Consider the following 27205-nt stretch of genomic DNA (forward strand, 5'->3'; position numbering starts at 1 on the left):
CCCCCTGAGCAGGAAAATAAAATAAATGCTTTTATAAAAATCAGAGTAAATTAATTTAAATGGACATAAATGTTAAGTAAAATGTACTTTTTTTAATCTGTTTTATAAGTACCAACATCCCCTGTCTGAACATTACAGGCTAAAGCTGACGATCAGGTCGCGTGAATGGTTCCTCTTTGTTTGAACTGAGGTATAAAAAAAATAGAAGTTCATCTTACCTCAGAAAGTAAAACCAAAAAAGAACTAATTTTCCCATGAAAGCTCAGATTTAAAGAGAAACGGCATCAGTTTGAGTTCTCTTCACTCCATCCATCGTTTTATCAGCGATCCTGCAGGGAATCCAACCAGAGACCCTTTAATATCCCCTGATGAGGGATCCCCTGATTTTTGCCTCCAGCAGCGACGCGTTCCTCCTCCTACGTGGTCCTAAGACGTTTTCTCCTGGTTTCCTGCAGGTTTATTTGAGGCTTAATTAATTTTGCTGTCTGCACACCTGTTGACTGTGAAACTGACAAATACAATGGATGGAAAAGATAAATCAATCAAAAATAAAATGTAAACGTTGACGTAAGACACAAATCCACAACCAGACTGAAGTGATAAAAATAAAAGGACCGGGTACCTTCAAGTTTCCAAATCCTGGATAATATATATCTATATTAGTGAAAAATTAAAGAATAAAGAAAACTAATTATATGATGCTACTATTGCATGTGGAGGAAACTGAGAATATAAAAATTTCTGAGGACTGAAAAGCATTTTTAATGATTTTATCGATGCTAAACAAAAAGGTTTACTCCACCGTTGAAGAGCGATTCATGTTGAATTAATTTTCTAACATTTTATCTCTCAGTACCAAATGTGACGTTGACTCGTGTCACAGCAGACTTCCTGATTAAAGTCAGCTTTAAACCCAGGAAACATGCCAGCTGTTCTGTTGTCAGTCCTTCAGTTATTCTCAGAGTATTTCTCTTCAGTGATTTCTGTTTATTTCTTTGTCCCGCTGACAGATTGTGTTTTCTGGGCCTTCCCTGGATGCAGCGTGCCTCGTCTGTTAGCCACAGCACAAAGGATGCTGTATCCTTCTTAAAAAAGTCCCTCAGACACCAAGAAGAACTACTGAGCCTCACCAGTTTAAAGGTTAGAGGGAAACTTGGCTGCTTGGAAGGAAAACATCCAGAACTTCGGGCTGGACCGGGACTTTTGGCAGAAACGAAGCTAAACTCCCATCACTTGTTGCTGGTGGTGTCCTGAGCGCCGGCGGACGGATGGAGATGTTTGCTGCTGGCATAAATAACTGCAGCAGCAGCAGAAGCAGCAGCTCAGGCCCACTGGAGCTGGAAACTAAATTTAAACGGCCTCCGGACTCTCATTGTTAAATTTAGTGCGAGCAGCTCGACTCCTCACTCGCTGCATGTGTGCTTGCTCTCCCACATTCCTGACAGCCCTCCATCTCCAGATACAGACCCCTCCTCCTCCTCCTCCCATCATCCCCTGCTGGAGAGAGAAGCACACAGGCATCTCTCCTCCCATCACACCCCTCCTCCTCCTCCTCCTCCTCCTCCTCCCCTGCAGGCGGCTGCAGCCGAGCAGGAAGAGCCTCTCCGCCTGTCTCGGGCTGGTTCGGCCTGTTGCTGATGAAGGATTTGGGTGTTTCCAGCAGGCTCCTTTCTCTGCAGATTGCTCCGTCAGACATTTTGAGCTCTGCTCCGATTCAGATGGAAATCACGTTTAGCCTCTTTGCCCTGCAGCAGGCTGATGTTCACAGCTGGGTTTTCACGCCACAGCAGAGATAACTTACAGAGAAGAGTTGGTCTGAGTAAGAAACTCTCTCTGGGGCTTTTAACAAGTTTATTAAAAGCTGTTAAACACAAGATGAATGCAGCTCTTGTTCTCTCTTGCTCCTCCGTGTTGTTGTTTTACTTCCAGATAATTCCCCATCCAAGCCTGATGTTATCCTGCCATGCAAAGTTACGGCATCCCCTCCTGAATTCATCGGAGCGGAGCGGGCATCCTGCAGCATTCCTGCTCAGGAGAGGCAGCCGTGGCAGCAGCTTTATTTCCTGTGGGACTCAGAAGCTTTTGAGGAACTCGGTTCCACAGGAGGAAACCGGATCTGGACGCAGACTTAACCAGCACCAAGATCTCCCTGAATGACGGTGCTGCTTAATGCAGCTCAATGCCAGATCGTAGCTTTCTTCTTGTTTTTATTCTGATCCCAAACTCCAGAGAAGATTAGTTTTTGTTTGACAATGAACAGTTCGATCATTACTGCCGTTGTCCTGCTGCGTGAGTTAAAACTGAAGAGGATACTAGTTTCTTTTGTCTTCTGCTGGTTTCTGTCCATCTTTAGTTCACCTCAGGCATCAGAAACCTAACATCAGCTAAATTCTGGTTTTAAGTGAATTTGCTAAATTCATCCTTCACATTTAATTGAATTGCAATGTCAAATAATTGCAGTAGTCAGAGATATTGTTTAAAATGTCTTGATATGAAACATTTTATGGAAATGTAGCAAGATTCAGTGAGAGCGCTCCATCCAGGCTACGGCTCAGATTGATGGCTAAAACGTGTTTACCGGACATCAGGTCTCACTCAGAGTCTTAGAAACCGACTATAACTCACACAACAATGTAAATGTTAAAGTTTTAGTCTCTAGAAAGAGAAACAGCCACCAGTTTGCTCCTAGCTAGCTGTGAGACTGATGTTCGTAATGACGCTACAACAGTCTCTTTTGCTACTTCCTGTAGCTCTTTAAGCTAGCTTACATATACATAAAAATGACAAATGGAGATTTATTTTGTGTTGGTTTGAGTTTTCTCCTTTTCTGTAGCATGAAAACATTAACCAGACCATAAAACATGCAGTGACGTTCCAGGGAACATCTCCAGCAGCTAACTTGATGTAGCAGCAGGCTGAGCTGCTTTGCTAACTCTTCTTCCTCAACAGGAAGTGAAGATTAAAATTCGGCTGCATATTTTTAAGTTTAAGTTTTCAAATAATAAAGAAAACAAACAGATAATAAAACATCACACAGCTTGTGGGAGAGAAAATAACATAATATTTTTATTTTTAAGTGCCTCTCCTGGCTTATAAACTGGGTAAGGGGCGGCGTAACGGGCCTGGGGGCAAAGATGGCGGCCTCATGGGACCAAGGCTACCTGTCTACCAGCTCACCCACACATTAAAACAGTCCAGAAGGTTGATGTAGGCAACCGGCCGTTTACAGACATGCTAGAGATCTAGAGACTGAATCTAGAGACTGAATCATGTACCTGTTTGTACTGCAGTTAGCATTGGCTAGCATTTGTTAGCATGGTCACTGAGCTTAAAAACAAACAAATCCTTTTGGATATGAGGTCAAACAAAGACACACACTTTGAGGCAAATGTAACTTTTTCCCCCCCTCACCGATCATGATTTTAAATATTGATCCATAAATTAATTAGATAATAAACAGTTTGCCTGGGTTTAGATGTAAAAGTCAATTGACAGGAACAATAATAAATAAGATTTGACATTTTTCTCTTTGGTCATTAAATGCAGACCAACTGAAAACTCCCACATGAATAAACATGTAGCGTGTCACTAGAACCACGCGACCTTAAAGCTAAACTAAAGTCTAACCCTAAACTGTGACCCATAAAATGGCTCTGGTCATCAGGACCAGGCTTGGGTCTCCACTGGGCTTCAGAAGGAGAGGAGACCCTGAAGAGGCAACAGAAACTCAGAGAGACACACAGAGAGGCAGGCAGAGCCGCCAAAGCAGATAACGTCATTACATCACTAATCCAATCAAAGCTTTTCACTTCAACGGGCCACTTCTCCATTCAGATTAATCTGCTGAGGACAAACACGCCGTCTGAAGATGATTCAGTGGATCCTCCACATGTTGGCAGCTCACACTGCTGAGAAATCCATTAGTTTTAGCTAATAGTGCAGTTCAGCCAGTGGAAACTGGCTGATTGTTGAAACCAGATATTTACATACACTGACTCTCTCTGACACTAAACCGGTTCAGGTCCAATAGGACCACCAAGTTCAGTCTATTCACTAAACGGCAGAACCTGGAGAGAATTATTCACACCTCTCGTTAAATTCAGAGGTTTCTGTCCTTTTCCTCAGTATTTAGCAGAATCACCTTTGAAACTGTTCTAGGTTTCCTTTCCAAGCGTCCCACAGTAGGTTGCTGGACTTTTGGCCCGTTCCTGCTGGCAGAACCGTCAGAACCGGATCAGGTTTGTATGCTGCTGTGCTCACTCACATCTTCCCAGCTCTGCTCATAAGTTTTGTCTGGGACTGAGATCAGGGCCTCGTGATGGACGCAGCACAACCTGGGCTGCATCCTAAACAAGCTCCTACCTCCTAGCTCCTATTTCCTGTTCCTACCTCCTACCTCCTATCTCCTGTCTCCTACCTACTGCTCCCTGACCTTTCCTGGGTCAGCAGAACTCCATCAGGGAGGAAAGGAGCTTCAGCTGATTCCAGACTTTAACTCTGACATCATTAGTGACGGAAACATGGAGGATGGAGTCAGAGACATGGAGGACGGAGTCAGAAACATGGAGGATGGAGTCAGAGACACGGAGGATGGAGTCAGAGACATGGAGGATGGAGTCAGAAACATGGAGGATGGAGTCAGAAACATGGAGGATGGAGTCAGAAACATGGAGGATGGAGTCAGAGACACGGAGGATGGAGTCAGAAACATGGAGGATGGAGTCAGAGACACGGAGGATGGAGTCAGAAAGATGGAGGATAGAGTCAGAGACACGGAGGATGGAGTCAGAAACACGGAGGATGGAGTCAGAGACACGGAGGATGGAGTCAGAGACATGGAGGATGGAGTCAGAGACATGGAGGATAGAGTCAGAGACATGGAGGATGGAGTCAGAGACATGGAGGATGGAGTCAGAGACATGGAGGATGGAGTCAGAGACATGGAGGATGGAGTCAGAGACACGGAGGATGGAGTCAGAGACACGGAGGATGGAGTCAGAAACATGGAGGATGGAGTCAGAGACACGGAGGATGGAGTCAGAAAGATGGAGGATAGAGTCAGAGACACGGAGGATGGAGTCAGAAAGATGGAGGATAGAGTCAGAGACACGGAGGATGGAGTCAGAAACACGGAGGATGGAGTCAGAGACACGGAGGATGGAGTCAGAAACATGGAGGATGGAGTCAGAGACACGGAGGATGGAGTCAGAGACATGGAGGATGGAGTCAGAAACACGGAGGATGGAGTCAGAGACATGGAGGATGGAGTCAGAGACACGGAGGATGGAGTCAGAGACATGGAGGATGGAGTCAGAAACACGGAGGATGGAGTCAGAGACAGGAGGTGGAGTCAGAGACACGGAGGATGGAGTCAGAGACACCGAGGATGGAGTCAGAGACACGGAGGATGAGTCAGAAACATGGAGGATGGCTTCAGAGACACGGAGGATGGAGTCAGAAACATGGAGGAATGGAGTCAGAGACATCGGGGATGGAGTCAGAAACATGGAGGATGGAGTCAGAGACATGGAGGATGGAGTCAGAGACACGGAGGATGGAGTCAGAGACACGGAGGATGGAGTCAGAGACACGGAGGATGGAGTCAGAAACAGGGAGGACGGAGTCAGAGACATGGAGGATGGAGTCAGAGACATGGAGGATGGAGTCAGAGACACGGAGGATGGAGTCAGAAACAGGGAGGACGGAGTCAGAGACATGGAGGATGGAGTCAGAGACATGGAGGATGGAGTCAGAGACACGGAGGATGGAGTCAGAGACATGGAGGATGGAGTCAGAAACATGGAGGATGGAGTCAGAGACATGGAGGATGGAGTCAGAAACATGGAGGATGGAGTCAGAGACATGGAGGATGGAGTCAGAGACACGGAGGATGGAGTCAGAGACATGGAGGATGGAGTCAGAGACACGGAGGATGGAGTCAGAGACACGGAGGATGGAGTCAGAGACATGGAGGATGGAGTCAGAGACATGGAGGATGGAGTCAGAGACATGGAGGATGGAGTCAGAGACATGGAGGATGGAATCAGAGACATGGAGGATGGAGTCAGAGACACGGAGGATGGAGTCAGAAACAGGGAGGACGGAGTCAGAGACATGGAGGATGGAGTCAGAGACATGGAGGATGGAGTCAGAGACACGGAGGATGGAGTCAGAAACAGGGAGGACGGAGTCAGAGACATGGAGGATGGAGTCAGAAACATGGAGGATGGAGTCAGAGACATGGAGGATGGAATCAGAGACATGGAGGATGGAGTCAGAGACACGGAGGATGGAGTCAGAAACAGGGAGGACGGAGTCAGAGACATGGAGGATGGAGTCAGAGACATGGAGGATGGAGTCAGAGACACGGAGGATGGAGTCAGAAACAGGGAGGACGGAGTCAGAGACATGGAGGATGGAGTCAGAAACATGGAGGATGGAGTCAGAGACATGGAGGATGGAGTCAGAAACATGGAGGATGGAGTCAGAGACATGGAGGATGGAGTCAGAGACACGGAGGATGGAGTCAGAGACACGGAGGATGGAGTCAGAGACATGGAGGAAGGAGTCAGAGACATGGAGGATGGAGTCAGAGACATGGAGGATGGAGTCAGAGACATGGAGGATGGAGTCAGAGACATGGAGGAAGGAGTCAGAGACATGGAGGATGGAGTCAGAGACATGGAGGATGGAGTCAGAGACATGGAGGACGGAGTCAGAGACACGGAGGATGGAGTCAGAGACGTGGAGGATGGAGTCAGAGACACGGAGGACGGAGTCAGAGACACGGAGGATGGAGTCAGAGACATGGAGGATGGAGTCAGAGACACGGAGGATGGAGTCAGAGACACGGAGGATGGAGTCAGAAACATGGAGGATGGAGTCAGAAACATGGAGGATGGAGTCAGAAACATGGAGGATGGAGTCAGATCCTACAGCCTTCTACGCATGTTTTAGTTGGTTTCTGTGAGGCGGCTGTGTTGATACATCATGTCAGGCAAAGGATTGTGGAATACCTGAAGGGTTCTAAAGACCGTCACGGGGTTCCTAAGCTAAACTAGCCGTGGGAGGAAGCATCCAGGCTCCTTTCCTACCTCCTTCCTCATTAAATGCTCTTCAGACACTCTGACCATGGAGACCCTGATGACTTTCTGCTTTGGCTGAAGAATCCTGGTCACTTAGACGTTTTTAGATGCAGCCATGGACTTTGTTGGCGGTGAGCTGCTGAGGGACATTGTCCACGTAGAAGAACCTTTCACGTCCAAACGTCGCCTTCCCAGCTGGGATCTTGAGATGTCGCTTCAATATTTGAACCCATCTGTCATGAGAAGTGCACCAGTCCCTCCTGCAGTAGATTAGCCCACAGCATAATGCTGCCACCCCCATACTTCCCTTTCTGAGGGACTTCACAGCTCCTAACAGGATGTTGATGCTTCATAGCTTTTTGCAGTTTTTCTGTTATTTATTTAGTCTTCTTTTTTATTTTTAGCCTCCAGTGTGAATGAAGTCAGAGGTTTGATGTCTGTTATAGGAGTGAACACAGGCGTGGTTATTCCCACAGGAAATGCAGGTTCCTTTACAAAGACACCAAGGAAACAAACTTAAAGGGTCACTTATACCTACATAAGGGCCAGAACAGGCCTGACAACTGCACAATGAAGAGTTTATTCAGGGCAATAACTTAGAATAACTGGATGTGACAGACGAATGCACAGCAGCTCATAACTTAACTTACTTTATTTAAAATCTTAAGTGTGTTCTGGTCCAGTTTCCAGCAGGTCAGGTTCTACAGAACCTCCCAGAGCTCTGATCATCATGTGGACCTGGAGAGAGGATGGACCTCCTGCAGACCTACCAGGACATGGACGTCCACCTGGACTGACAGGCTGGACCAGGAGAGCTTTGATCAGAGAAGCAGGAGGACCATGGTGGCTCTGGAGGAGCTGCAGAGACCAGCAGCTCAGGTGGGAGAAGAGGAAAAAACTTCACATATCTGTATCAGACACAGCAAACATGGAAGAATCTGATCTGGTCAGAGGAGAGCAGAACTGGCCTCCATACAGACCTTCAGGTGTTGCTTACCTGGTCAGACCTCTGCTTTAGATGCTTATAAAGTCAAACAACAGAACGGACCAGCCACAGCTCGCCTGTCCTTCTGCTCATCCTGTTCCAAACCTGTTCCTGTTGGTTCTCTGATGGCGGCGCTTTGCATGTTTCACTTCATGGCCGCCGCTGCTCATGCATTCACTCTGAAACACGAAGCCACCAAACACCAGACCTCAGGACGCGTTTGGCAGATTTCTTTCCTGATTTTTACATCCCATGTTAAACATTGTTTGTCCTGTAAACATCTGCAGGAAATCTCCCTGTTCCAGATCTTTTTAATCTGGGTTTGCAACGAAAAGCTGAGCTGAGCAGGTTTGGTTGTGAGGCTCAGAGGAGAAAACAGATAAAGTTAAACTTTACTCCTGCATCCCGGCCTGAAATCCAGGCAGGCAGAGGAGCGAGTGTGATGTTATTTATTGGACTGTAACCATGGAGCTGTTGCCAAGGAACGACCCATCGCACACAAAAGGGTGGATTCATCCATTCATCCAGGGGAGAGCAAGAAGAGGAGGAGGAAGAGGAGGAGGAGAGGCATCCCTGAACTCAGGCGAAGCTGCTAGTTTCCCAACACGGCGGCGGCGGCGGCAGAGTTGACACAGTTGTTGTTGATGAAACTTTACACACCCCGCCTCCTCCGCCTCCTCCTCCTCCTCTTACTTCATTGGAGCGTTGTCCGGACAGGCAGGCAGTCACATGAAGCCAACACCTGTCGGCAATGTGGGGGGATGATGAGCCAAGGCTGCTGTTTCCCAGCCAGCCCCGGCGACACATGTTCTCCTCCTCGGCCCGCCGGAGCGTCCTCTCTGCAGAAAGGAGGCGCAGAAAAGTGCAAGCAGACATGTGGCCTGCAGCAGAGGAGGAGAAGGAGGGAGGAAGGAAGGAGGGAGGGAGGAGGAGACGGAGGGAGGATGCATGCGGGAGAAAGCAGGGAGGGGGAGGAGGAGGGGTGAAAAACCGGTTTCCAATAGTGACGGATGATTTGTAGGTAACAGTTGTTTGCCTTGCAGCCCGGGGCCTGCAGAGCTCCTGCTGCAGGTCTGAGAGCAGCCGAGGCTGGAAAACTGGATCCTCTTGGCTTTTCTTAGAGGAGAGGAAATCTGCAATGCAAACAACCCGCCCAGCTCGACACCTGCAGACACAAAAAGACCCTAAAACATGTTGCAACCGCACCAGGAAGACCCAGGAAACAAGTAGAAACAGCCCAGAGCTGAGGAGCAGGCAGGGAGGGATGCACAGGGACCAAGCTGCTGCAACTCGGCTGAAACTTCACCTGCATCACCAGACTCCCTTTTCCCGCTGCATCTGAAACTCTGCGGTTATTAAAACTATTCTCTCAGCTGCGCCCCCTTCTGAATGAAAGCGGCCGCTCGTCGGCTCACGCAGCATCTTTTCACAATCTCTAAGGGGAGCTGAACATACCCAGCATGCTCCATGCAGACCAGAGCAAACATAAAAAACTGATATTTGCATTTTAAAGATGAAATGACTTAGGTGTTTGCAGCAGCGGTTTAAAGTTTTGAAAGTGGAGCTCTTCCTTTACGTGCGCTGAAGCTGACCAATCAGACTGAGATATGAGCAGGAGTGAGCATCAGAACAGTGAAGAAGCTGCATGACCTGCAACAGACACGGAGCTTTAACCCGTCTGCTGATTGGCTCTGATGCAGACAGGTGGAGGACAGGTTTACCTGTCTGGCTTGGAGCTGAGACGCCTGATAGCGGGCAGCAGGGGACATCAGGCAGTGACCAAAGCGACTGACAGAAAGGACACTGGGCTGGTGGTCACAGTGGGACGTGGATGCATCATGAATGATCTCTGCTCTACATGTGGACCACAGGGAGGTGCTGAGCTTTTTCTCAGAGTAAAACAGTCCAGGCCACACAGGCTCCTCCCAAACAGCCTCACTATCTTCTGATTTCCCTCCAACGTGTTTTAAAGACGTGAAACTTCTCCTTCCTGCCCTCCACGTGTCCGCCGTGGGAGAAAAATCACGCAGGAGTTCCGTGTTTGGTCCCTAAGCTCCAGTTTAATGCAGCCACTGCAGGCCATGCTGGGCGAGCAGCACGTTTATCACACTGCCCCTGGTGGCCCACAGCAGGTACTACAAGCATGGCGGCCGGCACTGCGGGGCTCCCACGCGAGGAAAAGTTGGTCCATAAAGTTTTTATTACTGTGATATTCTTTTATGTCCTGTTTAGTTTACTATGTGACATGAATTGTGTTCATTTAGTTGTTCTGGTTCCTCCTGTTGCTGCTGGATCACATCGTTAACATCCAGGGAGAACTGGGTCCCTGTTGGTGGATGAAAAGCTGCAGACCTGTGTGGTTCAGGTGAGCCAGCCTGCACAGGTAACCCACAGGAGCAAAGTTCTCCTGCTGTAGGAGCCTCCGGGTCGGGGAATGTGGCAGGGAGGAGAAGAACCCTGCGTGTTTCTGGGTCAGGACCTGGATGGACCAGTTTCTGAGATGCTGACGCGTCAGATACCTCCGCCCTGACGTCGTCTTACCTGAGGCTGCAGGTGGTGGAGGTGGAGGGCTGACGCTCCAGAACCAGAACCAGCACAGACGGACACAGTCCTCTGATTCTGATGGGCCCATTACTGTCTGAGCAGCAGAGACAGAAAACATTTACAGGAGTCCAGACTGGAGGACCACCAGGTCCAGACTGGAGAAGATCGCTGCTCTGGAACAAGCAGGTGTTTGTGAAGGAAAGACTTCAGCCATGACCTGCTGGTGGAGCTGCTGATGTTCTGGAGAACCCCAGATGAATGAGGTTGCTGGGCTGAACGGTACCTGGAGGGTAAAGGCTGGTGGCTCCCTCTAGTGGCAGGCTGCCTTAACCTCACCTGATGAGGCCCAGCAAGCAGGAACTGGTCAGAGATCAACATTTAACCCAGTGTTAGAGAAAAACACTGAGGTTAAGGTCTGCACTTTGACTAGGCCATGGCAGCACCTTCATTCTTCTGGATTACACTGGTGACACAGTCTCCTTGCAGCTAGAAGCAGTGGTCTCAGACTCCAAGTCCTCCAGGGCCGGCGGCACACCTGACTCCAGCTCAGTGGCAGAGCTGAGGAGCTTGATTGGATGCTAGGGAGCTAGTTCAAACATTTGTAGGGTAAGAGACACATTTTAAAGCTGCAGGACGCTTTTGAGACCACTGCCTCCCAGCTTTGTGCTGATATGTGGTGTTTGGTTTTCTCCAAACACGGAGTGGTCAGGTCTGACAAACAGTTACACCAGGGGTCAGCAACACGGGGCCCGTTCATCGGCCTGTTCTAAAACAGCACAACCCACCAGGGAGCTGCATCAAAAACTGCATTTTATCTTGTTGCTTTTCCGTTTTTAGTCACACCTGCATTTATATAGATTTAAAATGACAAAACTTCACCAGCGTCTTCATCTTCTTCATCATTAAAGAGTGTATGTACCAACATAAAGGTCATTTTCTATAGAGTTACCATAAAGCCTACTAAGGTAAGGCATCAGCAGCTGCTTTGGTAATTTGACGGTAAAAACAAAGACCCAGATCTTACATTTAGTAAAGACAGCAGGTAAAATAAAGTTAATGGCTCCTCCTCTGTCTCCACAGGAGCTTTTTGGGCAGTCCTTCCTCAGACAGGTAGATAAGGTTTTAAACTTCTCCTCTCAGGTATTCTACTCTGAGTTTGTGCTGCAGAACTCCAGCAGAAGGTGCAGGACTCCTTATGCAAATAAAACAGATTTAAACATTCGTTCATCCCACTGTCTATAAAACTGGTTAATGAGCGCTTGGTTTGTAACCAGGAGATTAACAGGAGGACACGCAGGAAGCAGCACTTATGGTCTGTTATGATCTACAGCAGCACACTGGGAGGGCAGTGGTGTCTGAAATTATTCTGTTTTTAAAGGTTGACTTGTGCTGTTCTAATATTATTGTTTTAGTCAAACTGTGATTTATGAACTGTTGTTGCTATTTTACTAAGACTCCTTTTAGTAGTGATTAAATGTGTAGTGCAATGCAGCTGATCCTTGCATCCAAGGACGAATTTCTCTCAAGGGAGACGAATAAAGATACTTTGAAAAGCATGAAAAATGTTCATTTTAATGTAACATTAAGGTGAGCTCTGACTTTTAGATCAAAGGTCAGTACAGGTAGCCCTTCGCATGACACGGTACCGATGAAGTAGCTCTCAGTTTCAGAAAGGTTTACACCAACAGATGCCTGAGTGTCCATGATTTAAACTAAAGAGGGTTTATTCTGTGGCTTTAACTTTAATTTCCCCAAAGGTAGAGCAGCGCCCTCTGGTGGCTGCAGCATTCACAACAACCCTTCAGGTAAAACTGCCTGTTTGGATTTGGCTCTTAATGTTAAATGGCAAATCTAATGGAACAAATCACTGCGACTTTTATTAAAAATTAACATATGTTCAAAACTGTGAATATAAATATGTTAAAGATCAGGGAGACGTTCAGTGCCTTTGAAAAATGCTTTATTTGTTAGTACACAGTGTCATTATTGTTAAAGAAAGGAATTATGGTATACAGAAAAGAAAAAAAAAATCATATTTAATTTGTCTTTATGCAGAAATATAAGTGAAGGATGGTGAAACTTCATAATCTGGTTCAGTTTTCACACAGAAAAGGAGGATTTGTGTCTAAAATTTAGGTGCAGGCCCAAAATAAATCATTATAACAGTTAGAAGCTTTTATAAAATCTTCTCAAGAGTGAAAGAAAAAGGGGAATCTGAATTGTTATTTTTAGTGACATATGATGAATTAAAAATGAAACTACAGTAAACAAAAGTCAACTTAAAACAAATGTTTTGTTTAAATTTAGTCCAGGAAAGAAATTTTTTAAAGTTATCTTTTCTTTCACTTATGATTTGATTTGAATGTTGATCTCCTAATCTAGTTTGGTTTTGTGTATTTTGTAAAGTAGTAAAAAAACATAATTGTTTATATTTTTGTAAATTTCAGATAACTCATTCTAACATTAAACAAAGTGGGAAATTAAAAGTTTATTTGATCCCTGCTTAGTTTCTGTTGTTGAAGTCACTGTTTAACTTTACTCAGACTAAACCAACTCATCTAAATTTGCCTAATATATTTTTGTAAAGCGGTAAGCTAATATTATTTCATGATGTTTTGTGTTGACAATGTTTAAATACAGCTTTGTTATTGAATTGGGAAAATAGAGTAAAGGATGTTTTGGAGAACTTTCTAGGAGTTTCATTACAATAAGGTAAACTTTTACTATTTCCGTTACTGCTAAATAAAATATGTATTAATTTGTCGATATTTTATATTGTATGGATTAAATGAAAATCTATATCCCTAAATTGGATTTATTGTAATTGAAGTGAAGATTTATGGCCAAATTGAAGTTTGAATCATGTTTCATTGCTTTTAACAGCAACGAAACATGCAGGTTTATATTTAAGCCTCGTCTGAACCAAAAATTTAATAATTGGCAAAACATCTCAGCATGTTAATACTGCATAAAGTCTAAACACCAAGAAGTGAAAACAATGGTTGATTTCTGCATTTTGATGATTTCCAGGATAATTGTAGATGATTTCCAGAAAGAAAACTAATCATTAAAGATGTAGAGCTCGTTGTCCATTTGGGCGATTACGGCATGACTTTGATTTCAACCATGGTGGTCACCTGAAAAAAGTGAAACAACAATTAATTTTACTGACCATTAACATTAAAATGTCTTTTTTCATACTATAAGCTAATGTTGCCACTGTCATTATTTTAAGCATTTAATTTAAAATTTATGACAAAATCTCTAAAACCCTTTACCAGCTAACCTGTCTTAAGAATATTTAATTTATATTTAGAATTTTGATTTAACTGAGTGTATTTAGATAAGACCCGATTACCAACTAATGTTGTCAAAAAGCACTTTGTATAAATAAGAAGTTATTTTTCTACTGTTATTTAATATTCAAATAAACGTCATCTGACCTTTTGAAAAAAAAAAACAAAACTGTTACGTTTATAACAAGCTTTATTAGTATCTATCCTCTGGTTATCTCTGTGGCACAAGATAAAAAAATCTGTGGTTGAAAATTTTCAGCTAAAATTTTAGCCTCACGAAAACAATTTTAGCTTTTTAAACATTTATCTAATTATTATAATTTTGCTGTATTCTTGCCTATATTTTAACTAATGTTTTAGAGCTCATTGTAGCTATATATATATATATGTGTGTGTATATATGTGTGTGTGTGTGTGTGTGTGTGTGTGTGTGTATATATATATATATATATATATTTTTATATATATATATATATATATATATATATATATATATATATATATATATATATATATATATATATATAATTCAAGTGTTGGGATTCTCCACTGCTATAGCTAACATTTAGCGCCAGAGACAAATTCATTTTATTTAACAATGACCTTAAGCTACTCTACACCAAACACTATTTTTCAAATCCATTAACTACTGTCTTTTTTCTAAATGTACTTTCTTTCAACAACTGCAATAATTTAAGTAGCATTTTGCTAATGCATGCACTGCTAAAGCTTGGAGCATCCATTTAAAGCTGCAGTTTACGCCTTAACTTTAATGACAATTTGAGCCGTTATCTCTTGAACTTTGGATCTCTTTTTCAAAGTCGGTGATGAAAATAAACAATTTTAGCCAATAAATCAGTAATTTTTTGCATTTTAAAGCAACAGTTCAAAGTATTAGTACTTCGACCGCTTAGCTAATAGTTTAGCTAATGGCTTAAGTATTTTTTACTTTTAGCTAACATTTACATTTTTTAATCACCCTCTTGACTGTTACTAAACACATTTTAAACACCTTTTGTCGCTTTAGCCACAGTCCACCGGCTAATCTTTTAGCAATAACAATAATAATGATAATAACAATCATAATACTTGTGAACTCAGATAGTGATTTTGAGTCAGCGTGGGAGTGGCAATAAAGAAAACGTGACATTTTAGCTGTGGTGGTATTTACATCGGGCAGGTTCTCGCAGTCCAGCAACACCAGTAAGGTGCGGAGACCCGGCTTCAGAGGTCTGAACCCCACTTTGCGGGATATTTGACCCATGGGTGGAATGGTCCTGAAAGACAAACATTTTGTAAATACGCAGCACCACAAGCTGACCGTGCAAGAGGCGACCTGAACTGGGCTCACCTGTAATTGTAGACCTGGGTCTCCAGCAGTCCGGCTCCCTCCATGGCCAGCTTGGCCCCGGTGAGGGGGAAGCTCAGGGTGTTTGTGAAGGAAACGACCGCGTACATCTCCTGATTCACCTGAGGTTGTCCACTCAGCTGAAAAAAGACCAGGAAGGAGAAGGGCTCAGGTTCTGTTGATGAACCAGTGAATGTGGCCGGAAACTAACAGCTTTTTGGCAGACGTGATGCAGTAACGAATAACCGGTGGACTGAGGTCACCACAGAGCTCTTTTAAATCCCTGCAGAGGGTGCCGGTTAGTCAGATCTTCATGCTACAGCAATCAGACGGCGTTTCTCCTGGCCTTCTCTTCCTCACTGGACATAAAAACTAAAATCTTCCCTTTAACAACTCAGCTTTGTGCTGCAGGCTTTACTATTGCTGCTTCCAAACAAAAGGGAAACATTCTCCAGCAACTTCTTGGCTGTCTTGCGCTCATTTTCCTATTTGTTTCTTGGTTTTTGACAGAAGTTCCAGTTTGAACATTCAGCACATCAGTCTAGAAATCTGTGTGCCATCCTGGAGTTCAGATTATCGTCTGTTTCATGGATGTTGTATAGGGGTATACCGTGATGTTCAGTGGAGGGAGCTTCAGGGAGATGGTTTTGACCTCTGAGACCTCCTCATCATCGCTTTTTCCCGTCACGGTGATCTCCAGGCTGCTATTAGAACCCAGCTGGGAAACGTACTGCTGGGGTGTAATCTCAAAGACCCTGGTGCTGTCTGCAACAGAAACACACATCAGCGTCGAGTCATGAAATAACCAGAGACCTGAAGCTCACAAACTCACTCTGAAAGGCTGCAATGTCCAGAGTGAAGTCCTCAGACTTGAAGGGATCTGATGAGGCCACGCCGGTGTAGTAGGTGACTGTGATCTCCATGTGAGCTTTCACAGATTTCATCAGTTCAGCTTGATTGTAGAACGTCACTTCGATCTTCAGAGGCTCGCCCACAAAGCCCTGGATGGAGAATTGAGAAACGGGCGTAGTGTCACTCCCAGCCCTCGTATATTTCAGAGCTCTCAGCCACTTTAAGTCAGTTTTTACAGTGAATACATTTGTTGGATAGACTGATAGATGGATGGACTTCTTACTGCTTGAACAGAAATCTGGATGGCCAGCTTAGATGCAGGGAAGTCAGACTGGTCTCTCGCACATCCGTACTGCTCAGCCTTAGCCATTGTTTCCTTGTCCGCTGCACTTCCTGCAGATGAGGATCATCTCCATTCATGTTCCTGTACTCATTTAGGACATTTTGGTCACGCAATAGATAAACCTGGTGCATTTACGACCTTCTGGGTGCTTATAGGTGCCTGTGATGTCCTCAGGGCCCCAGCTGCTCACAGCTTTAGTGTAAAGCATCTTTCCAATGTAGGTGGTGTCGACCTTCTTTGGCGTCATATTGCCGTACTTGTCACTGACCATATGGATCAGGTCACTGTTCACCTAGAAGACTCGCAGTCAATCACCAGGTCACCTTACAGGACAGCAACAGTTATCGATACCTTTTTTTTAAAAATAAGACTCCGGTTTTACTCAGTGAGAAGTGTTTGGAGACGAGACAATAGCAATATTGTTCTCATTCCAGTCTAACCTCAGCAAAGACGAAGCCGCAGTCAAACGGGTGACACAGCTCACCATCCCTGATGGCGATGACGGGAGCCGGACCACAGCGGAAATATCCTGGAACCCAGCAAGGCAAAGTCATGTTAGTTGTTCCTTCATCCACCTTTGAGTTTAGCGTGCTGCCGTTTATCTACGATACCATCACTGGTCTCCTGGGGCGTTGCATCCACCACCTGCCATCCAGAGAACTTGGGTGGAAGGTCGACTCGCTTCATAAATGCCTCATTCCAGCAGTGGTAGTTCCTGTACAGAAAAGATGCATGTTAGTTTTATGGTTTAGTTTATTCCCCCAACCCACAGCAGTGAGACGGTTCTGCTGCCAGAATTTCCCTGAGGGAGCAATCCCAAGGGATAAATAAAGTTGAGTCTAAGTCTAACTCTGTTTCTGTTTTAAAGGAGAAGTCCGGTCAAAATCAGAATTCAAACTGCTGAAAGTACTTTAAATATAAAACTACTACATACTGTGCAAAAAATTATAAGTTTTTTTAATTAATAATAATTCTCATTTAATCATGTTTATTTGGAGGAATCCATCTTGGTCAAAAATAGTACTGTCACCTCCCATTTTTTGACGTCACTCGGCGGACCCGCTGTTGAGCAAGTTTCAACGCTCTGTTTGTCACGCGCACTATTTTCCAAGATGGCGACGACTGGTGCTCTGTACGAAGCAGAGAGTGATGAAGTACTTAGTGACAGTGATGGGAGCTCCGTGGAGCTATCATCATCTGATAGCGATATGGATCTTTTTAGAAGAGTTTCTTGACAGAAACCGGACTTTTGACGGAATCCAGCGCACCTTTTTCCATTGCAAACTCAGTCGGGTCCTACAGAATATATCTATACACGCCTGTGTGTGTGTGTGTGTGTGTATGCGCGCTCCGCGCAGCACGGCTTTGAGCCGTGGAGCGCGCACACAAACACACACACACACACACACACACACACACACACACACACACACACACACACACAGCGGAGGAGAGATCGCTGAAGTGACTTAAGTTAGCTGATTATTATAGTATAAGTATTAAAATATAAGAGCATTCCAGCACATGCTGGGCGGAGCACAGCTTTGCACGGCGCTGCAGCTGAGCGCGCACACACAGACACAAACACACACACACACACACAGCAGAGGAGAGGTCGCTGAAGTGACTGTGTTGAAATAAGCAATGTTTTTTCCACTTTTACCAGTTGTGTTGGAACATCCGATGGCCATGTACGTGGGCATTGTTGCTTCAGCAAAAGCTCTTGGGAATGTCAGCGGTGAAGTCCTCTGGAAATCCGAAAAAAATATTGATGATCGCAGCTGTGTAGAACGGCTCCTATTGACTTTGCATGGAAAGCGGAGAGAAATGCTGTCGCCGCTTCCGCTTTTCCACGCCCCAGGATGTGATGTCAAACGCCCCTTACAGCCCAAATATGGGCAGTAATGTCAGCCCCCATACACAGTGATTCAGACGACAATTTATGTTTTTATTTTCTTATTGATTAAAGATAAGTTCATTAAATAACCACAAACGTATTAGTTTTAGTTATAGCTAATGATACCCTGATTTTTCCTTGTTGACCGGACTTCCCCTTTAAACCCCGTAATCTGGCGTTTGGCTAACCAGATGGAGTCCCTGGTGTTGCGCCGGTCAGGTGTACCATCCTCCTTAAAGACGAGTTCAGTCTTCAGGTTGCCCGTGTTGTCGTGGGCTGAGTTGAAGTTGCTGATAACTCTCGACGGGATCCCAAGGCACCGCAGGACTGTAGGCAGAGAAACCGCCTAACATGAAATCATTTACATTTAATTTAACAACTTTTGTTAGATAAAATATGCCCTTTTAATATACTATTGTTTAATTTGTCTGAAATTTGGTCAGTGTAGTTTGCTGTCCTCAAATTTTAGGAATTTTCCTAAACTGACAAAACTCCTTTTACATTTTAGCCGATCCATTTATATGTTCTGACAAGCAAATGATAAACTTTATATGAATGTCAGTTTAAAATCGACTCCTGCCAGATCTGTGTAGTATTTGTGTCACTTTGATGGGGTCTCGTAATAATTAGCACACGTGTATAGGTCTCAGGTTTAAGGTATTCATAATGTTCTGTTGTGTAGGGACGGGTTTTGTAACTTCTGCCGTCTCTTAATTGTCTCGTTTGTTTTTTAGATCAGAAATTCAACTAATTGAGGGAATGAAATCTACTGTAAATGCACTATAAATGCTTTCAGATAATTATTAGCTACATTAATCAGAAAATAGGTCAAGCCATCAGTTTCACTTTCAGTTTCAAGCATCCTGCATGCCGTGTTGAGTCAGCCTTCATCAACGCAGATATAGCCTCTATGCATGAGATTAAATAATGGTATTACTGGGTCATTGTTGGGACATCTGAGAACTGGTTGCATAAATAGTTAGAATCTGATGCTCGTTAACTAGTCTCCTAAAGCAGCATTAACAGAATGCATTGTTTTTAGGCTTACTTTGACTGAAATCCCAATCAAACCAACACATTGTGACCACAAAGGGTTTTAGGATGATTTAACCCCAAACAGAAAATGTTTTTTGTATTGTGGTTTAGGTGATGGCCTTACAGGTGTTGAGGACTCCGGCATACACCCAGCACTGGGCAAATGAGACAGGAGCACCAGTGTTGTGGTACTGCAGGAGAATCTTGGTGCTCCCGGTCCAGGTGGTTGGGGGGGTACCCATGGAGAAGTCATCACTCCAGTTTCCAACCAACACACCGTTGTCATCCTGAGAGTTGATCTGATTAAGTACAGAAGTGAAAGGTCAGATAATAATACAAACCAATGCTGCACAATAGATGAAAGAGCTGACTGGTCATTTTAAACACAACACACACAGTTTAAAGGATGAGTTCTACTTTACAACCAAAGCTAAGAGATCTGAATGAGCTCCAGGTCAAAACGCTGCATATTCATCGAAAATGGGTATAAAAATCCCACAGTACACGTTCCAAATGTCTGAAAGCTCATGGGTGGAGAAAGAAAAACTACAAATATAGAATACGAAAATGTCATTTTTTTATTGATTTAACTTAATTCCTAGCTGAGGATTAAACTGCTTACTGAAGTCGTAGGTTCAATGAAAGTGATTAACAGGCTTTAGATTAAAATAAGTGTTCTCACCAAAGCTGATGCTGTCCGAACCATTTTGGTAACTTCCCCACGGCTTTGGATTGGCATCCGGCAGACGTCCATGATGTAAATACAGGCGTCCAGGACGCCCTCCTCAAACTGCATGGAAGCAAACGTCTAATTTAGAAACCAAAATCAAAGTAATTTGTGCTCCGTACCTGTTGTCCCTAATGAGTACCTGTCCGTACACCCAGCCACGCTCAGACACTTGCTCTGGCGTCCCCATATAAATCAGACCAGTGGAATTCAGCACATACTCCGTCCGCCCGATTTCGTCCGGGTAAAACACTTCATCATCTGCAAACGTGAGCAAATGGTCAGCCATAAAATTCACAGATCAACTCACACTGTGACTGCCCAAACTGTATTAAAATGATTAAATCTATTTAGATGGAAGATGTTTCACTTTATGGACTAAAATTACAACCTCGCTATCATTAAATCTTGTGACTTTTATTTAAATTTACTTAGAAAGCAAGCATTCCCTTCAGAAGACCTGTCCATATGATATGACTTTGTAAATATTTCCTGTATTTATTTAAAAATATACTGTGGTAATATGAAATGATGAGTGTTGAGAGAAATTCAAATGTTGGGATTTTCTATGTTAACTACAAAAAAAGGTTGAGTAGTTGTTAAAATATACTATAAAATCACACTGGCATAAAAAATGTAAAAAGGCAGACAGGTACTAGAAACATTTTAAAGCATAGCTTTTACAGAATTATGTGCTTAAAAGTTACTTTATTTATCCTGCAAAGTTACTTCATTTATCCTGCAAAGTTTTTTTATTATCCTGCAAAGTTACTTTATTTTCCTGCAAAGTTATTTTATTATCCTGCAGCTACTTTATTATCCTGCAAAGTTACTTTATTTTGAAATCCACTGCAATTCACTGAAATTCTTCAGCCGTATGCAAACAAAATTTCGTTCTGTACGCACTCTGTGGATACAAAATGACAATAAAGTTTGTCTAAGTCTAAGTTAAGGTTTGTCAGAAAAAAACTGCACTGCCTCCCACAGCCACCAGGTGGCAGTAGCCTCAGTGGGGTGGTACCTGGGGACCAGGGGTTGAACAGCAGATAGAAGTTGGTGTTGGGGTCCTTCTCAGTCCGCTGCATACCGTTGCCCACCACGACGGCCACATACATACGATACAAGCCCACAATGGCCTTAGCATTGGCTGTGATCCCGAGGGACAGAACGGTGCCCCTGGCTTCCAGGATCTCTCCAGACCAAGAAGTACCAGTACGGTTACCGAAGGTCACCACAACCAGAGAATCCTTGTTAGCGGCCGGGTCAGCACCTGCAGGAGAAGAAGTAGAGAAAGTTCAAAGTAAGGAATTAATCTTCGCACTCTTTCATACCAGGAAGTAAAACAACTGTCTATCAGTCTTTCTCACGTGGCGCATATTTAATTAAATCTGCTTCAACATGGCGGCTTTGTCGTCATACTGTGTCTCTAGGTAATTCAGGTCTTCTCTTTAAAATAAGAGTCTTTCTTATCCCCAAAAATACCAACATTCTCCTGTGGGGAATGTCTGGGTTAGGCTAAAATGCCAGAAGATGGTTCACATCACAAACATTTACTGTAATTTGTTATAGTCCTAACTCTGTTGGCTTACTGCCTCAGTTTATACCTTGTTTGCAGCACAGCAGGGAAAACCTGAGTCTCTTCGCCCACCTTTGGGTCGACACGGCCTCCATCTGAAGCCGGGTAAAAACTAAGCTTGGTGCATCCTAAAACTCCAGTTTTCTCCCAGCGGTGAACCGCATATTCCTGTACTCGTGCAAAGAAAGGGAAGACAAGGACAAAGACAATGACGTGCATTGTCTTTGTCCTCGTCTCCAGCAACTGCTCCATGTGCCCACAGACCATCCCCACTGTGATACTGGGTGGTGGCAGCATTATGCTACGGGGATTTTACTTACCAGGAGGCAGGAAAGCTGCTCAGTGTTACTGAGAAGCTAGACGGCGCTAAACACGAGACAATCCTGGAAGAAAACATGTTAAAAAGCTGCAGAGGGCCTGAAACCGGGGCCGAGGTTAATCTTTCACAAGGACAGCAGTCATTAATGTGTTAGAATGGCCTAGTCAAAGTCCAGACCTAAATCTCAATCTGTGGTGAAACTTGATAACTGACAGGGCCTAAGACTATATCAGTCTCTAAATGCATAAAACTGGTCGAGACAAACCCCAAAAAACCTGCAACCAGGATTGGTTCTGCAATGTACTGACCCGGTGGACCTGAACACAAATGTAAAACCTGGCTTTGCCTTTAGATGTGTTCATTCTCTTTTAATAGGAATTTTTAAAGGAATCATGATCCCAACATTCATAATTATCTCCAGGAAGTCAAACGCTGTCTCTTTGACCTGCCATTTCCCTCATCTCCTGAGAAACTAAAGCTTATTTGTAAAAAAACAGCTTCATGTTTTCATTAAAGCTCTTCCTCCAGAGATTTGTAACAGTTATTCAGCTCTTTGCAAAGCTTTAAGAGAAGAATATTCTGTGTACATGGATCAGGCTTGAATAACTCTTGACGCTTTCAGCGTTATTCAACAGGAAAATGAAACACCCAGAGATTATTACTATCGTTTAAGGAACGTTTATTCCCAGTGATGTAATTCTCCAGGTCCTGAAAAAGACCAACTTTTTAAGTCTCTGTTCCTTCATAATTTACATGACAGTGTACGTTATGAAGTGACCATGCATTGCAGGGAAAGTAACTTTTCCATGCATGAAATCCGCAGATATGCCCAGCTTGTTTGGAACACTCGTTTGCAATGTGACAGGAAACAAAGCAAGCATAGAGTCTTAAACCTTCAGACAGGAAACAGGCCTAAGAAAAGACACAAAGCCAGTTCTTCAGTGATCAAGCAGACCGAAAGGTTTGAGAACAGGTTGCCACGAAAGCCTAGGCAGCCAGAAGATGGTCAACTCTTTTACAATGCAAAACCCCAAGGTCATATTGGTAAAAGGTGGAACCATTCCAAAGAAATGATCACAAAGAAACACTTTGAAAGTATCTGCTGGGATTTTCTGACCGAATTTGTCGCATGTTTAACAAGATTAAACGGCGAGCTGATCGAAAAAGCAACCACGCAACTTATCATGCCTCAGCGTGATAAGGTCAAAAAGAATTTCTAGCACGGTTTACTCTGTTGTAACCCTTTCTTATTGTTCTAGGACTTAGGAAGTGGAGGTTAACCAACAGTTTACCACAGTGTTTAGAATGAGTTTTGTCTTTGTTTTTTTTTCCTTCCTTGGTTTGGAATTTTGGTGTGTATGTCTAAATATTTGTGGCACATCCAAGGGATGGATATCTGAATATTTTATAGTTAGTTCCAAAAAAAGGTAAAAAACAAAGCAACTGGACTTGTTTTCCGTAGTTGAAGACGTTTCGCTTCCTCTCCCGGAAGCTTTCTCAATACAATTTTATAGTTAGGGTCAGCTCCCTGCCCAACATGCCTCAATCCTTCCAAGAGACACGCTTCTGATGGAACTGAACTTTCAATGACTGTCCTCTCATCCACAGGAACCCAAGTGACTCTTTATCATGGCGGATGAACTTTTGGTAAATCCGAAAATGGAGAATCGGATCTGCCATTCTCTGATTTAAAGGGGGGAATGTTATGCTATGATAACGCCATGATGAATCATTGATCTCAGATTGAATTTTGAGAGTGGAAGAGTTTAACAAAGAAATTCCCCTCTGGCTGCAACATGAGACCCTCAAGGCTTGGACGGCCCTTCTTCTCACCAGGAGTCCTGCTGAGACCCCTCCTTACAGATAAAAGTCACAGCACATCTTTTCAGACTCTCTCTTCAGCCCTCTTCACTTCTCAGACTTCTTAAGATCACCTCCTGCTCAGACCAGGAAAGGGCTGCTTCGGACCATGGGCCCTGCACGGGCCTGACCGACGCACATCCAGCATCTGGAGAGAGCCTCTCGTCGCCCGGAGAACATGTCCGGGCAGATCAGGTTACGTTTGCTGTTTTAACCCCATAATCAGATGCAGGAAGAAGGATCCTGCATGCCAAAAACAGTTTTGTTGCATTTCTCCTCAGCACACAGGGAAGAGAACCCCAGATTCTGCTGAAAGCCAGCAGCAGAGCCCATGTTGAATGCTCACGAGGGAAATCTGCTTAAATCGGACTGCAACGGAGTCTGAGAACGTGCTCAGGCCAGGCCCCCGACCCCGACCACGCTGTTAGCTCATGCTGCAGGGCTAAACGCTAGCCTGCCAAGAAGAAACCAACGGTTCTCCCCCCTTCAACGCTACTTCTGTGAATGGCCAAAACTGGACAGAACTGACACGAGACAAAGGACAGGTTTGGGCAGCGAGCTGAGGGTGAAGTTAAAAGGTTTATTGGGAAATGTTTGTAAACCATGGTGTTTAGAACAAAAGGGCTAACCGGTAGCTTGCACTAGCCAAACTGCTATTAGCCTTGCTAACATCCGGTTTCGGACATTTCAAAAGGAGTTTGTTTTAAAGCATAAAGCGTAACTGTTCTGCTCCGCCATCCTCCGGTGGTGTAATGAGCCTTATTCCCGCATTACTACCGAATACTAATGTTGGTAAAGGCAATTTGGATAACTTTATGTTGTAACCTCTTAGCCACCGATTTGCTACAGCGACCCCTAGCGCCCGGAGGTAGAATCGCATAAACAAATCAGATCTGCAGTGAACCAGGATTCACTGACGTATTCTGATGATGACCAACCACCTTGTTTTGTCTTTTGTTTGTTTTGCATGTAAATAGTTCCTTAGCTTAGCTTCTTTTTATCTTCATTTTTCTTAGTAGTTTAGTTTCTCTATTAGTTTAGTTTCAATCCTCTCTATTAGGCAAATTTCACTTGCCTAATAGAGAGGATTTACTGATTGAAATATTGTGTTACTTCAGATAAACAGCATTACACAGTAATGTTCTCTGGATGTTCATTTATTTCTGTTATTAAATTCTTGAACTTGAAAAGAAGTTGTCACTCCTTTATTCTATGTGTGTGCAGGTTTTGCTGTTAAAAGATCGCTAGTGCTCAAATTCATCCCTTTCAACCATTGTCTTGATATCAGCTTAAGAGCTGATCATCACCAGACAATACTTAACAGACAGAGAGTTATTTATGAAACATTAAATAACTTTAAACAGTGTATAATTGCACAACACAGGTCACTGTCAAGACATCATCATCCCTCTGAGGGCCACCAGCCAATCAGAGCAAAGCTTAGCCATAAAACTCACCAATCAGGAACTCTAGCTGGAAATCGTCTTGAGGCACCATGGGACGGTTGCAGGTTATGTCGATGACGAACTGCTGAGCACGACGCACCACCAGGAGGTTGTTCACGTACTCAGTGGTGTAGTGGTTGGCCTCGTTGAAGTCCTTCCGCATGTCGACGCCGACGACCGTCAGGGGCTCTGCAAGAGGACGGCAGAGGACCCATTATCTTTATTATTCAGCTCATTGTGGTGCAGCCAAAGCAGACGATCCGAGTCCTACCGGTTCCAGGTGCCGTTGATCTCGGAATGAGATCGGTTTCACCTTCAAACGGCTCGAACTCACGAAAGTCATCGTGGTCGATGTGAAGGTTTTTGTTCGGCACCTGAAAAAGCGCATCAGGAGCAGCAGAACCAGCCCATTAACTTCCTGCTGTTTTAAAATGGAGGCGTTAAAGTAACGCTCAACGTTTTTCTGGTCATGCTTACCTGACTCGAGAGGCGGAAACTTTTACGCATGGTGGGAAAACTTCGTGGGGAGACACGACAAACGCAAGAGCTTAAAAGAAGAGTAAAGATCTAAGTTTTCATAAAGCATAAAAAGGCATTTTATTTTTAAATTAAATGTGCAATTAAATAAAAATCTAATGTCTTAATTTATATAAAATATTGATGTAAACACTGAAATGTGTTGTCTTGCTTTCTAAAGTGCTGCAAACCAGATGTTAAGGTAGAGAAAATAAAACTCAAACTAAGACACATTGTTGCAGGAATCAAAGCATCAAGAGAAGAAACTCTGGATGCACTTAATTAAAAACTTTATCAAACTTTCAGGAAGTGTTGTTGTATTTGAATACATATATTTTTTTTTATTTGTTTAGCTTCTCTTGCATTTTTTATTTCATTTCAAACCTGGCTTTCAAAATGTACCTTTATTACAGTCTTATTAAACTAATTTCTCAGATTAAAGTTATCTTTGGAAAACAAAAACCTTTATCTTAATTACGTTATAATTTGCTGTGAGAAGAAAATCCTCATAACAGAAATAAAAGCTTGAAAAACATCAGTCTGTGATTAATCTAAATAATGCACTAATAAATACTAATAAAATACTTACTGAAATAAATGATATTTTTAATGATATCATTTATCGAATTAGTCTAAATGTATGCTTTATTTCCACCATAAATGAAAGATTATTTAAAGTTTTCTATTAATCTTATTGTTAAGGAACATTTTGTTTTTTTTTAATCTTGCTATTATTATGATTGTTTCTTCATTTATTACTACAACTAAATTTAATAATTAATAATTACTAGATAACATTTGCTCAGTCTCCCTCCTCATCTCCTCGTGTGAATGTTAATTATCGTTAAACTTTTAAAGCACGTGTGACTGTGAATAAAAAAACTTTATTTTTTTATTTATTAAGGACTTTTACAAGAACCGAACTGTTAAGCCTGAGAATTAGATCATTATTGAAGGTTTTTTTTTCATGTGCAGAGGGTTTTTAATGTACTTGTTAAGAACTGTTAATTCTCAGATATTACTAATAAAAATATTTTACACTTAATTAATTTAAAACATTATTAAACATATTATATTGTAACCACATATTTTTTATAAATTCATACTTTATCATTTAAATATCTGTTTTTCTATCATTAACATGATTAAAAGATGAAGCGTGATCATTTATGTTCCCAGATATCTGATCTAGCCTTGACATTGATCTAAATATAAAAATAAATGTTTTTCTAACTCATCTGAATAAAAATCCAGACTTTTTAAATGATACTTGTTTTTCTTTCTGCCATCATATTATCTTTCTGTGTTGAAGGTCAAAGCGTTTCCCTAAAGGCTGAAACTCACCGTTCAGATGGAGAGGTGCTGGCCGGTCCGGGT

General features: G+C 43.3%; 1 protein-coding gene and 2 long non-coding RNA genes across 3 annotated transcripts; 1 reads left to right on the forward strand and 2 right to left on the reverse strand.

Annotated features, from left to right (window-relative positions):
• Positions 1 to 7925: 7925 nt before the first annotated feature.
• Positions 7926 to 9914, reverse strand: LOC110366830. Its single transcript, XR_002427012.2, has 3 exons — positions 9792 to 9914; positions 8083 to 8249; positions 7926 to 7959 (listed from the first exon to the last, which is right to left on the reverse strand). It is a non-coding gene; the product is annotated as an uncharacterized LOC110366830 (long non-coding RNA).
• A 298-nt stretch (positions 9915 to 10212) lies between these two features.
• LOC110366831 lies at positions 10213 to 12644 on the forward strand. Its single transcript, XR_004927502.1, has 2 exons — positions 10213 to 10251; positions 10335 to 12644. It is a non-coding gene; the product is annotated as an uncharacterized LOC110366831 (long non-coding RNA).
• On the reverse strand, positions 12558 to 27205 carry LOC105917061 (coagulation factor XIII A chain). Its single transcript, XM_036125603.1, has 18 exons — positions 27173 to 27205; positions 25790 to 25859; positions 25584 to 25686; positions 25325 to 25501; positions 21134 to 21382; positions 20255 to 20373; positions 20068 to 20175; positions 19510 to 19684; positions 18539 to 18677; positions 17065 to 17168; positions 16894 to 16982; positions 16592 to 16745; positions 16394 to 16503; positions 16091 to 16259; positions 15869 to 16023; positions 15262 to 15398; positions 15082 to 15187; positions 12558 to 13751 (listed from the first exon to the last, which is right to left on the reverse strand). Exons 2-18 carry the CDS (start codon positions 25817 to 25819, stop codon positions 13716 to 13718), a joined length of 2160 nt encoding a protein of 719 aa, XP_035981496.1. The 5' UTR covers positions 25820 to 25859; positions 27173 to 27205; the 3' UTR covers positions 12558 to 13715.

Source organism: Fundulus heteroclitus, chromosome 21, assembly GCF_011125445.2.
Source record: "Fundulus heteroclitus isolate FHET01 chromosome 21, MU-UCD_Fhet_4.1, whole genome shotgun sequence".
Classification (NCBI taxonomy): Eukaryota; Metazoa; Chordata; class Actinopteri; order Cyprinodontiformes; family Fundulidae; genus Fundulus; species Fundulus heteroclitus.